We start from the raw sequence: 13,859 nt of genomic DNA on the forward strand, positions 1-13,859 counted from the left end.
TGTGAGCAACACTGGTCAAGGAAAACGGAAGTCGCCGCGGAACTTTGTTCCCACTGTGGCAAGTAATTTTACAAAGGACACACAATTAACATATTATATTATACCTTTTAACCCTTTTAAATTTATATATATATAGAGCAAGGCTGCTGTGCTCTCAGAAGCACAGAGGCCTCTATGCTCCTGAGCCGTTTTCGATAATAAAATTTCTGAATCGACGATCTGCTCCGTTAGACTTGATCTAGCATATTTGAAGTTTGTAGAAAATAATTTTTACGGTTTTTCGATATCATTTACCTAGCAATCAAAAGGATTCAAAATCAATAATTTTTAACTGCTAAAAATAAAAATCCTATAAAAAGTAGTGATATAGCACTAAAATTTTCGATCAGAAATATTGATCTTGTTGTAGATAATATAAAAAATTTTGTATCAAAATTTCATTTGATTTGAATACTTGTTCACCGTTAAACTTGAAAACGGCAGATATCAACCATTAAAAATTATGAATTTTGAATCTTTCAATCACTAGATAAATGATATCGAAAAATCGCAAAAATTATTTTCTAGAAACTTTAAATACCCTAAATCAAGTCTAACGGAACCGATCGTCGATTCGAAAATTCCATCATTGAAAACGGCTCAGGAGGCCGTGCTCTTGAGCACAACAGCTCTACTCTGTATATATATATATTAAGAGTTGAGCTATGATACTTTTACAAGTATCACCATCATGGTACTATTAGGTTTTAAGCCATTGGATCTACTTTTTGATTATTAATAGTCCTTGGATTAAACACTATTCCACCTACCACCACATACCACACCACCTACCACCATCATCTCAACCTCACATCTCTCCATCCAAGGGCTAAAAATACATAAGTATCATCCCCATGATACTTTTACAAGTATTCTAGCCCTACTCTATATATTAATATAAACTATATATTTCTCCTGTTATCTATTGAATATTCACTTTAGTATTAGTGAAGTAGACCAAACCCAACTCCGCCCAATCAGATTGGTACGCGTGGACGTGTTCGGCGGAGCGAAAAGAATGATGGCGAGGGGCCGCGGCGCCGCGTACAGCGTCACCAAAACCGGACCGGTTTCGAGCAGAGGCGCCGAACCGGACGCTGGAAAACCGGAGTCGAGATACGGCCCGGTCGTAAACGGGTCTGCGTTTGCAGAAAATAACGAGAGTGCCATTAACCAATTTTTATTTTATTTATCGTAAAAAAAAGGAAAATTAAAATGCAAAAACATGTTGGGTGCGATTGATAACTTGGAAAAAATAAATTGCATATATTGAAAATTATGAGTTTAAAAAGATTGAGAAATAAAAATTAAGTAGCCGTGCACGGACGCGTGCGCAATTTTTGGCCCCGCCCACGTATCGGCCGTGTCGTGTTCCTTCGAAAGATGCAAGAAACTAACGAACCAACCAACCAACTTGGTTAATCCAAATATAGCAAAACCGTTTGTTTCCTGTTAAAGGAACACCCAAATTTTTTTTTTTAAAAAAAAACCGACGTTATAATTTGCCCTTGTCGATTTCGACTAATCATCTCATCAAACTCCAAAAAAAAACTCCAAAAAAAAAGGGGCAAAAAAATGTATCGTTACATTACAGTATTGTTAAAGAGAGACGAAATTTTTGTTTCTTCCATATATGAAAAAAAAACTGCTGCTCTCATCGATATTTGTAACTGCTATAAGCCTGTAAAAAAGAACAACCAAAAGCATATTTAGAAATCCAATAACACACAAACAGAACAAGTTACAGCTGTACAACCATCAAAAGTGAACAAGATTCTAATAGCAAATAACGTCAACAAGCAGATCAGGCTACCACATATTCAGAAAACATGATAAAAGAAAGCAGCAACTAACAATAAGCGCGGTGCGCATCGCGCACAGAATTAGCAGTTTTTACTGGATTTATTAACCCTGGAATAAAATAAATAAATACAGTTTGATGGCAATACCAGTGAAAATTGAGGCTAGAATACAGTTGCCTTCCTTGGATATATCACATACTTGTATATAATCCTTGAAATATATATACACACACATTTTATTCTCTGGATAATACAGTAAAAATCATGTATGTACATTTTTATTCTCTGGGTAAAATAGTAATTGCGCATAAAAAGACCGAGAGAACTTGCATTCTACAACAAGCCGGTCATTTCACAAGGTTCTGTCAGCACCGAACCCCAAAATGCATACTGTATTTCAGCCTAAATTGTAGAACTCTTTGCATGCTCTCTCGCTCTCTCTCTACACATGCAACCCACAAAAACATTAATATCCCGAACGGCAAAATCCTAGAAAAGACTAATTTGCCATATACTTCGGGCCCAAATGGCGAATTCCCCACTCAAACCACAAAACTAAAAAGTGCAAACCCAACGGAGAAGGATAAAACATTCTCACCCAACAGCATCCTGATATTCTCTATCTGTTGCTGCGTAACCAACAAGGTAGTGCGGCCAACACTGCGAGTACATAGGTTTTCTCCATTGAATTGGATCAAATATTCTCTGGCAAGCTTTGCACCCACCCGATACAGATCGCATGCTTTTGGGAAGCCGGAAGGAGTCAACAAGCGACAATTTCAGCTTATAGCGGCTGACTCTTTCCTCGCTGTAATGTTCGTTGTTGAGACTTCTCATGAAGTCCTCTTTGACTGAATTGATGTTGATGAAGGTGCCTCTTTTGATAGATAGCCCCCAGTAAAACACAGTGTTAGGCTCAGCGATGTTATGATCCACATACTCGGTTGGGTTCGGGTCGCAGTGTATCTGCATGCTCTCTAACTGCAAAGCCAAGCGTCAATTAAAATTTTTAAATTTTTTCCAGAAGAGTAACAAACAAACTGATGATGATAATCTGGTGATTGCAAGCTTTGAAACTCTATTCTATATTATTCTCTCGACAAAGAAAGGGTTCAATGATTTGATCTCTAATCAGGTATCAACTAAAAGAGAAGTCACGAAAAAGAAATGCAAAACAACTTTTCTCAAAGAAAAGAGAGAGATCGACAGCAAAGTAAGCGGCAGACGAAAAAGAACCTTGAGAAGAAGACTGCGAATGCGTGATTTCACCCATCCAACCCAATCGCTTAATTCGTCAACAGTAGGAGCAGCAAGGAAAATCCGAAGGAAATAAGCATAATGTGTTGCATAAGGATACACTTCGAACAGACAATTCCACTCAAAATCCACCCTTCCGGGATTCTGCAACATAGAACAATAGAAGTGATGCTTTGGTCTACTGCAACCTAAGCACTGCAGTTTTTGAACCTAGGACTTAGTTCTCGAAGAGGTTAGGACTACTAAGTTGTTGGTGGTTTTCCAAGTATTTAAGTGCACTAAAATAATAAAATACCCAGAAGTTAATTGACAATATTTGCGAATTTATCAATACACCAAAGAAACATATCTGATAGAGTTACATGCCAATAAAGTTATACTACATGTAAAATTCTTATAGCATCCTGAGACACGAATCTCATGAAGTTTTAAGTCATATAAATGTTGGCAATAGCCTTGCAAAAACACACACAAAGACGGAGGAAGTGAAAGATAGAAGGAGCAAAGGTAACATGTCCACGCAGCTTCACTAAAATATCCTATAGTTAGATAACTCACAGATAACGATGTGCCTATGCAAGTTCGATTTTCAAGGCATTAGCCTAGAAACCGATTAAGTTCCAAATAAACGTAGTAAAAGTTTCAACCACTTTGGGCAGGCTATTATTCCAAAGCATGATTAGCTCCATAGCAGCATACTAATGGAACTGGAATTCAAATGGGAGTAGCAGCATACCCTTGTCAAAACATAACCATGCAGCAATTCGGTCCTAATTTTGTTAAAGGTGCTTCTCGTGACATTGGAATTGCAAAATTCAAAAGGACTACAAGGCATCATAATAGGCATAAGAGAGCGGCCATCAGGATCTCTGTATGGAATTGATCGATCTTGGAGAATTACTGGCTTGGGCCACTGCCACTGAGAAAAGGTCTCAAAGAAAACAGTCAAGAGAGTATTAACACTTGCATTAGGGTGCTTTTCACAAATGTAAGCTGCAAGTATCGCCCAATGAATCCCACCGAAGAAGCCAAATAACTGAAAAAGCAACAAGAGATATTGAAGTAAACCAGTTAGAGATTTAGGAAGCATAACTAATCTTTTAACAAAAGCATAACAAAGCTAACAAAGGATGAAGTAGCCAAACCACACATGACAATAAACTCCACGTCTTTTTGCCCATAGTTTAATGCAACATAACAAAGCCTGAAAATTCTGCAGTTCAATTTCGAAAAACAAAAGTAAGATTCACAACAAAGAAATAATTTATATAATACAAAAAAAAGATTAATAAAAACTACCTGACATCTTATTTTATAAAAAGTAACAGAAAAGTGAATATGATTTGGTACTCGGAAAAGATGAACATAGAACATGTAAATACAAAATACATAGATAATAAGAAAATCCTGCCAGGCATTTGCAACTTGGTCAAACATTAATTTAACGAACAAAGTAGCATCAATAAAGAAAATTGGAACTCCACAGCCAATGTTGTGCAGTGAAATGCAAAGAAAAAAGCAAATAAAAACAGTAGAAGTGCAATAATTGCTGAGTCCAAACAACCATAAGAGAGCATTTTATGGACAAAAAAAGCCATAAATGAGTGTAGCCTACTGTTGACTCACAAGTCATAACAAGGAAAAGAACAAATCAGATGCAGCTAACTTAATCAAAAGTGTCCTAGAATAGTTTAGTGAGTCCAAATCTGAACCTTTAAATGAGGCACTAATTGAAGAATCCGAGTGTTGGCACGCACTCCAGACAGACTTCTCCAGCTAGGCTCATCAACTTTTGTTGGTAAAAGGGGGTCAAATATATTTATGTTCTGCAATTTCAACTCCAGAATTAGTGAGAAGCTAAAAATGCTAAAGAAAAGGCCTTGCATTGTACAGATTACAAACTAATGTTCATAATTCCTGACAAAATCTACCAGCAAGCAAATGATCAACTGCGCATTTGCACTTACCTGGAAATTAAGTGCACATATGTTTGAAGTGACAGCTTATAAGGATTTATGATCTAAAAATGAAATCAGATTCAAGAGGAAGAAACATGATTAAGTGCTGTACTTTGAGTTCAAGAGGAAGAAACATGATAACATCATGGAATTTCTAGACTGCACATTCCAGGTAGCATTAGGTAAACACACCATGCTAGAGGGGCATTGGCAAATGGATGTTGCTTGGAACATGTCCATCCTCATCTTATTTATTATTTTCACACATTCAATGAGTTCCACGTGCTTCAAAAACTCATATTATCAACTTTTCATGGAAAAAGATATTTCAATAAGAAGCCTAAAATGTCAGCATGTTGGTAGCACGACAAAACCAGAAAGTCATGTGCGGTATGTGCCAGTCCATCAGAGCCCACTAAAGGCATGTTTGACAAACCTCGGCTAGCATGTCCAACACTTCCCAAAACAAAGTTAGGGATTGCAGAAGCCCGTACATTGACCAAAATAGGAACCAAAAAGACAAAAGAAACATAAAGAGAAATATCTGTGGCATAAGTAGATCAGAACTAATACTAATAGGAGCATAATCTTTATCTAGATCCAAGGTACTTACCTCAGAAACAGAGACAACTTGAAGTTGGGCATAGGGAAAATCAACTGAAATTCCATTGAATTTGAAGCGCATTAACGGAACTTTAGCATTCTTGACACAGTGAATATCTGTTACTTCTGGCATCCTCTCAAACATCTCTCGCAAAACAACAAAAAAGTCCTCCTAAAAAATCAACAAACCTTTAACTTTTGGAATAACAATAAAGTAAGAAACTATGCTTCATATCCGAGCAACAAGACAAGAACAGAAAACTCACTTCTAGCGACGCAAAGTGAGGCCCAATACATAGTGCATCAATATCAGATTCAGGTCCATGAACCTAAAATAATTAAAAGAAAAGGATTAAATTTGCAATATACTGAGGCTATCTTTGGCTGTGAAAAGTGGCAGCCAGACACACGTGCTGTAAACTACTTCTAAGAAACACCTAGAAGGTACTGCAGTAAAGATGTGGCAAGGTGCACTTTTTTATGCAATAAACAACAGTTTCCTTTGGCATCATGCGGATTGGTTTATTGGAAAAAAAATCAATGTTCTCCACAGCACCTTATGCCCATGTGTACCACTTTACTCTCACGAAGCCAAATGTGGCTTGACTGAGAGAACAAAACTAAAATATACTGAAAAAGAAGGAATTAAGAGTCTGGATAACATATTTTATGAACATAATTACACATATTCAAAAAAGTGGCAAGGACAGATAAACATACATAGCCAAGAAGTAAAGATACAGACTACCGATAAAGAGATCCACAAAAAGTAAAAGACATTTCATTTCGACACATAAAAAACAAGGTGGTATCACAGTACATAACAAAAATCTGGCTCTAGACTCGATCAAAATGACCAAAAAAAAAAAAGTATTCAAATGTTTCATGAAATTCAATGCATAGAAACACGCACGTGACATGCAAGGAGGCAAGCTTCTTCTGAGTAAAATCCATCTATACAAATGACAAAAATGTAGGATTTTCTGATTCATGCAGAAAATAAATGTAGTGTACTAGCATCCAAGAAATTAGTTAGGTGGAGTGTATAGTCTATATGTCCACATACCAATCAGACCTAGCACATTGAATGAGTACGTTCTATGTTTTTCAAATAAAACCTACTTATATAAGTTTTTGACGTCTAAGATGCTTATAAGCATTCCAAGTGCATCAAAACCTACTATATAAGTTTTTGACGTCTAAGATTCTTATAAGGATTTCAAGTGCATCAAAATTCCTAGAATTACAGACCAAAATTACAATTAAATTCTATATATTATTTTGCTTCTCTCCATGTGCAAGCTTGCTCCTTTTTTATCTTTTCTTTTCTTTCTTCTCTTTTTTTGGGCCAAACCAAAATCCAGTAAATTTGCAAGATACTCATCAGTCTGCATCATGTGGTAGAATAATAAAGACAGCTACCCTTTTTCTGGAAGTCAACTATTCTAAAAAGTACATCCGTGAATGCACGGATAATCAACGTTACTTACTCCTAGGCCATATGAACCATACGCCAAAATTGTCGCACTTGTACTACGAATCAATTCCTTGGGAAGACCATGCTGCCATGCAACCTTTTTGATCCAGTGCAAAACTATCTGCATTCGGATACATCATCAAAATCATAATTAAAACATTAGCAACACAAATATATAACCAATGATACCAAAAGAAAAGGAAACAAAATCCAATTCCCTTCTGTCAAGTAAATGGCAAAAAATTATTTACAAGAGCACAAATTATCTAGTCCAAGCTGCTTTTCGATGCCCCAGCTATGAGATCATCTAATACGATATTAGATACGTGTAAAACCCTAACAACCAAATTATTACCATGTAATCATTGCTCTAGTCAAGAGTTCTACAATTCGACAAAAGAATGAAAACAGGAGAAGTGCTATACGAGTTTCCTTACCTTTTTAAGCTGATTGATAACTTCTTTCCTCTTCATCTCCTCCTCCGGAGAAGGTTCGAGACCCTCATTAGCCATAAACTACCACAAAACCATATGAAATCAACAAGAAAAAAAAACAAAATAATCTAAGAAAATGGGAGAGGGAATAGATGTTGCAATCACCCGAAGCAGCGATCGAGTCCTCTCGTCATCCATTTGGATCAAAAACGCGGGATCGTAGCGCAACAACACGGGACCGGGGACGGCCACCGTCGGATTCGCCGGGAACGGCGCATGATACCGATTGCTAGGGTTTCCGAGGGCGGAGAAGGGGACCTGGACATAGACGATCGGCGGCAGCGGCAGCGGCGGCGGCGGCGGCGGCGGAGGAGGAGGAGCGGGTAGGGTTAGGGTTCCGGGCTCGATCAGGGACTGCCGCGCGGGGACGACGATCCTTCGATGATTCGGGTGGTGCGCATATGCCATACACGGGAGCGGACGCTCGGGATTGGGCGATCGGAGGGTTTGGAGGGGAATGGTTGTGATGACAACGATCGCGTACAGTGGTGGGAAGAATAATAAAATATCGGGACGAAGGGTTTATATGGAAGTGTGGGTACCCGTGGAAAAAAAAAAATAACGAGAGGACCCAAGAAAATTTGAATTTCGCGAATCAGTCCACAATTCGCGGAATTCGAGATAGTTCGGTGAGATGTTTGAAAATTGGTGGGCTGAGTTGGGCCACGTAGGATCTTCGTTCAATTTATTTTGGGCTTCTTCCTCATGGCCCATTAAATCCTGTACCTTGTTTACCATTGTTTTTTTTTTTAAAAAAAAAAAAAAAATTCACAAATGCCAAAAATGTATTCTTAAACAAAATCTAAAGACTGATAATAACATCAAATGAAGCCAAACATTCCGAATAATTTGACAATATTAAAAAGTCTGATGTTTGGTAAAAACTTAACGCGCGAATAAATTTAGAAGTAATCGAATAACAAAAGCACATATATGGACGAAAAGTGGTAAACATACGGAGAAGTCCTGGTTCGGAAAACCAATTCGGCTCAAGTTAATATACAAAGAGAGATGATTAACAAACCTTTAACAGCAATTTATGTATAATAAAGCTAGTAAACTATCTAAATATACATATGCATAACTGATTTGAAGTTTTGTCCACTTTCTTTGTGAGCAAATTATTGAAGAAATTCAAAGGAATTATGACTAATCAATGAGAGGATCATGAAGACTAATCAATGAGAGGATCATGAAGTGTTCAACTCCAACATGTAGATCAAGTCACATCAAATTCCAAAAATTATACATCTTTCAAGTGGTGGAATCTATCAAAGGGCTACCAACCAACAAAAAAAACAAAAAAAAAAAAAGGAGAACAATTAATCTCACAATTGTATGTTTAAAAGCTACAACCGCAGAAGACGAAGAAGAAGAACATCATCAACACAATCGCGACCGTCTCGACAGCCACGACGAAGGCCCAGAGGATGTCGTCCACCACCGAAAACCGAAGATCCGGCCACCACCAGTACGGCGTTAGGGCCCAGCTCGGCAAGAAGCTGGCGAAGTCGAGTACGAGCCACCGGAAACTCGAATTCGGCATGAGGGCGAAGGGAATTGGCTTCTCACACCCAGTTCTGGTGGTAGTTAATATGAATGCAGGGGATCTACCCTTCTCACTTCTTTGATGTCTCTTTCTCTCGTGAGACTCGTGTTGGTATACGTGTGGATGATGATAATAGCCTAGTTGATACCATTATAAATCATATTTAATTAATAATTGAGGTGTTAATATCTTGATTAGTTGATGTGGGACACCGTATTTTCTGTAAAATTAAACTCTTGTTAATATTGTCAGAGCAGATACATTATTATATTTAGTAATGATTTAGATTTTTTTTGTTACGATATATAACATCAAAATTAGCTTTAGAAGTATTAATTCCTCTCTCCAAATAGTTGCATTATTTGGACAACACTTTCTATTATTAAAGAGAAATATTCTAAATCTGGTTCGCATTTACTTTACTAGAATAATTTAAAAAGTTGCTCTTAAAATATCTTTTTATCTTGTGAAACATCTCATCCATTTTAAATAGATATTAGCTCATAAGTGCAAACAATTAAATACGGTTTTTAGGAGGATACGTGACATTAGGTACGTTTCAATATATTCGAGATGTTAACTTAAATCAAATAGAAAAAAACAAATGAGATTAAATGGCTGATGGGACTCGAGCCGACAACCTCACATGAAGTAATATAAAACAATCGTTCATCTTTAAACGCTTAAGCTATCAATAAACAATGTTTTAATATAATGTAATAATCGAAATTTTGAAAGGATAGAACAAAACAACCCAGCAAGTTTCACATGTCAATTAATTACAAGAAAAAGGGGGTGTCAACATCTTTCACTTTCACATTTTAAATGTCTTATTATTCTCCTGTTTACTTCTGCGTGGGTATCTCATTACCACAATAATACAAGGTGTGGATTATTTTGCTACCACTCTCAACACTACTACGATAGGGAAGGCAGCTACACTGTTAAATCCAATTATATGTTTCTCATTGATGTTGGACAGGGAGATCCGACGAGTGTGTTCATCTAGGGACTGAAAGCTCCAACTAAAATTAAAGTGTTTATTTGGCTACTTCTTCGCAAAAGAATTTTTACGGTTGATAGACTGCTTGCTCGAGGCCGGTGGGTGGATCAAAAGTGTGTATTTTGTACTCTTAACGCGGAAAGCTGTGATCACCTATTATGCAATTGCGTTTCTTTTAGATACCTTTTCCTATGCGCTGACAGTTCGGAAGTCCTCACGGAGTTTCCCGACGACGTCCGCGTTCTCTGGTTAAGGATAACTAACATTAGCGATGCTTCAAAGAGATTAAAGGTTTGACCTTTTTGACAGCAACCTGGCGGATCGTTTGGGCAGAAAAGAATCATATTATCTTCTGAGCTAAACTCTCCAACCCTCCCCGGTCGATTGAATGCGTCAAACTCCTGCTTGCCTCTTGGATCAACATTCTTTAATCGCCTAATCCCTATTCCTCCGTCATCTGTCCCTTTTCCATCTTTCTCCACCGCTTGTTCCTTCTTTGCTTTATTTTTCTTTCTTTTTTTATCTTTTTTTTTTTTTGTTTCTTTTTGTTATATATTTTTTTAAGAAAGCCCAACTGTTTTCATCTTGTTTGCTTAGTTCATTTTGCCTAATGAATGAAGCAGATAGCTTGCTACATTTTCTCAAAAAAAATAGCAAAGGCATCTAATTGGCCTCCATTTCTTTTAATTGTCTGAGTCAATTACGTTGTTAATTACCTGATGATCATGAGTACATTGATTAGTGATTTAAACACACAATGAGAGGATTGGGAATAAACCCTTTTTTTTATGTACTTCGAAAATATGTAGTGTTCCAATATGTGCTTTTACCGGGAGTAGGTACTGTTGTAAAATAAGGGTAAAAAATATTGATGGTAATTTTACAAATATTTGGTAGACAATTTCACAATCCACTTTCTACAAGTATTTAATAAAGAACCAATCACAAAGAGTAATAACAAAATAAATAAATCACAATAACATAAAGATTTACGTGGTTCGACTATATCTATATCCACAAAAGAACAATGCAAAAAAAAACTTCCACTACAAACTTCGAGATTGTAAGAGAGATTCAAATGAAAAAAAATATCGCATTAACTCCAAAATATAAAAAAGAAGTTCCAACAATCTCTAACTTCACCGAAATGGTATAAATCACATCTCACAAGGAAGATCTCATCTCCTTCTTGATAGAATTAAGATTAAAACCAAGCTCTAGAATTTCCTCTCTTTTCCCCCACTTCTTTTCTCACTCTCTAGTTCTCTGTTCTTTTTTTAAAATATTTTAATATTTCACTTTGACTCCTAAGAAAAAAAACTATCAACATAGACTTTTAGATCAAAAGAATCATGATCCAAAGACTTACAAATAAGAAGCCACATACATAACAAGAAAACATAAAAATATAAGATTTTGACTTCATCAAATTATATAGCCTAAATTGCAAATCCCAAATAATAAATAGGCTCATTATAATTAACTCAATAAGTCCTACAATTCACACTAAATTATTGTTACCCCAAAGATAATATATTTGGGTGAGGATTTTGAAAGGTAATGAATTTGAGTTTCAGAAGAAGAGATTCTGAATAAAGCTTATGAGAGGCGAGCACTCAATTCTCATTTCGGGAATTTAACTAATCAAAAAATTTGATATAATACGAAATGGGTCCAGAATTATAATTAACAATTATATGTACAATAATTAATCAATATCTAAAAGTATATAGTGCCAAGATAAGTAAGTAACTAGCGTTTGGAGCTACGATTAATACAGAGCTTAAATTCAATTATTATAACTTTGCTTCGACTAGTAATAATAATAATAAGAAAAAGGGACAACAACCATGGATAAGTCCCAGCATAAAATTGTGCAACCCCTTTCACACTTCACAAAAAACCCTGCGTCTCCTGGAGCTTCATCATCAACATCTAAGTAGATTTTTTCACACTAATGGATCGAACACCAATTAAAAAACTCCATAGTAATTGACTACTAGGGGCCGGGGAGCTCACAAGGTGCAACCACAAAAGGTGAAGTAGAAGCACAACATGGTGACCAACGCTACGGACTCAAAAGCCACCACCACGGGCCAAAGAACGGCGTCGAACACCGAGAAGTCGATCTCCGGCACGGTGAGGTTCGAGAAGTCGAGGCGCTCCGGCCAGTGAAAGATGACGACCGATCGCGCGATGCTCGAGAGCCGAACGGAGAAGCCGAACTCCGGCCACCACCGGAGCACCCAGGCCAGGACCCTCCCCATTTTGTTTCCCTCTTTCTCCCCTCTTTGGGAGTTTGATCTTACTTAATATGTGTAAGGGGATGGAGACTAATTCTCAGATGCATGTAGAATTTTCTCATTGAGGTAGGAAGAGTAGGGGGGGGGTCCACCTCTCACTTTTTTCTCCCTACACACTATTTTTCCCCAACATATATAGTGGTATCTTTCTTTTGAATTTTTTTTTCTTTTTTTAAGAGACAGATAACACGCTAGGTGTTTTATTTATTTTATTCAGAAATAAATTTAGTTGAAAATGTGAATCAATTAGGATTCAAACTTGAAACTTTGAGTACTAATTATTAATTTTTTTACCACTTGCGGACGGTCGGTGTTTCTTTTGGAAAATTGCTTTGGATTTTTTATGGCCTGGGACCCTCCACATGCTGGAAGAGGTGTGTGCTTTAGACCCGTACCTGGGTGTGACTCACTTTGAGCTACAATATGATCTCGGTGCATCTTGTTTTTACGGTGTCTTCTTTGGCATTTGATGGCTGGTTTGAGGAATAACGTGGCAGCACACCACCAGTGCCTGTAACTGTTGGTGACAACCCCTTTCATCGGGAAGCGTGACTCAAGTCCCATCCTATTGCGGAATTCTACACTACCATATTTGCACCAAAGCATTAATAACAAGTCAATTACCTTTATTCTTTTCAAACAAAAGTACAATAAAAATATTTTTTTATAATTATGATGGGACATATATATTTTTTAAAAAAATTTTGATTAGTTTGTTACGTCACATCACCAATATATCTATTGTATTCTAAAATTTTTCATCCTATTTCGAGCAGAACATGTGCGTCTTTGTATACAAATTTAGAGCTTCTAAAAAATTTGAAAGGAAACAAAAATACGCGATCTAGAGATAAAAAATTTATTATCGATGAGGTGTGATGAAGTACATAGTAAATTTCATCTAGGAAGTGAATGGTATCATCTATGGCGTTTTTGCGTTTGCTAAATGCAATTTTTGAAAATAGAGCTAATGCTATGAGATGGCTCATTTTCTATGAGCTCTAAGAATAGTTCGGGTCGGATCAACAACAAAGCACATCGAGCACTCCAACCCGGCCCGAGTTTGTTGAGCCCTCGTTATCGAGAAGCGGCCCAATGTAGTAAACTAGGCCGGACCTAATAAGCGAAATTGGGTCTTAGTTTTTGAGATCCGGCCCAATCCAATGACACATAAAAAGGTTAAAAAATAAAATTTTAATTATGCGTTTGCCGGGAGTCGAACCCGGGTCTATTGCTTGGAAGGCAATTATCCTGACCGTTGGACTACAAACGCTGATTTGATGAATTATTATAATTAAGTTTTATTTATTTATTCAAAACTTTATTTATTAAAAAATTCTACACCGCCGCACTTGTTTTCTATAAATACCTCCC

The 13,859-nt window shown here is 36.9% G+C and overlaps 1 protein-coding gene and 1 non-coding gene across 3 annotated transcripts; both read right to left on the bottom strand.

Moving 5' to 3' along the window:
• LOC109724068 (nuclear poly(A) polymerase 3) lies at positions 1,923-8,317 on the bottom strand. 2 transcript variants are annotated; one of them, XM_020252716.1, is made up of 10 exons: positions 7,736-8,317; positions 7,574-7,651; positions 7,150-7,257; positions 5,926-5,988; positions 5,670-5,831; positions 4,811-4,924; positions 4,249-4,311; positions 3,835-4,134; positions 3,078-3,242; positions 1,923-2,822 (listed from the first exon to the last, which is right to left on the bottom strand). In XM_020252716.1, the coding sequence occupies exons 1-10, from the start codon at positions 8,036-8,038 to the stop codon at positions 2,436-2,438; spliced, it is 1,743 nt and encodes a 580-aa protein (XP_020108305.1). In that variant the 5' UTR covers positions 8,039-8,317; the 3' UTR covers positions 1,923-2,435. The 2 variants fall into 2 exon arrangements, with proteins under 2 accessions (XP_020108305.1, XP_020108306.1); XM_020252717.1 differs by lacking the exon at positions 4,811-4,924 and having other exon boundaries at positions 7,736-8,315.
• Positions 13,687-13,758, bottom strand: TRNAG-UCC. Its single transcript has one exon. It is a non-coding gene; the product is annotated as a tRNA-Gly (tRNA).

Source organism: Ananas comosus, linkage group 18 (genome assembly GCF_001540865.1).
Source record: "Ananas comosus cultivar F153 linkage group 18, ASM154086v1, whole genome shotgun sequence".
Lineage (NCBI taxonomy): Eukaryota > Viridiplantae > Streptophyta > Magnoliopsida > Poales > Bromeliaceae > Ananas > Ananas comosus.

Bases quoted from the DNA above. Each gene is read 5' to 3' on its own strand.
- LOC109724068 (XM_020252716.1), bottom strand. From the start codon at position 8,038: ATGGCATATGCGCACCACCCGAATCATCGAAGGATCGTCGTCCCCGCG. The intron at 5,832-5,925 runs GTGAGTTTTCTG...TTGATTTTTTAG, and splicing joins CTCACTTTGCGTCGCTAGAA to GAGGACTTTTTTGTTGTTTT. The intron at 4,135-4,248 runs GTGTGGTTTGGC...TTGCTTTTTCAG, and splicing joins GACGTGGAGTTTATTGTCAT to TTATTTGGCTTCTTCGGTGG.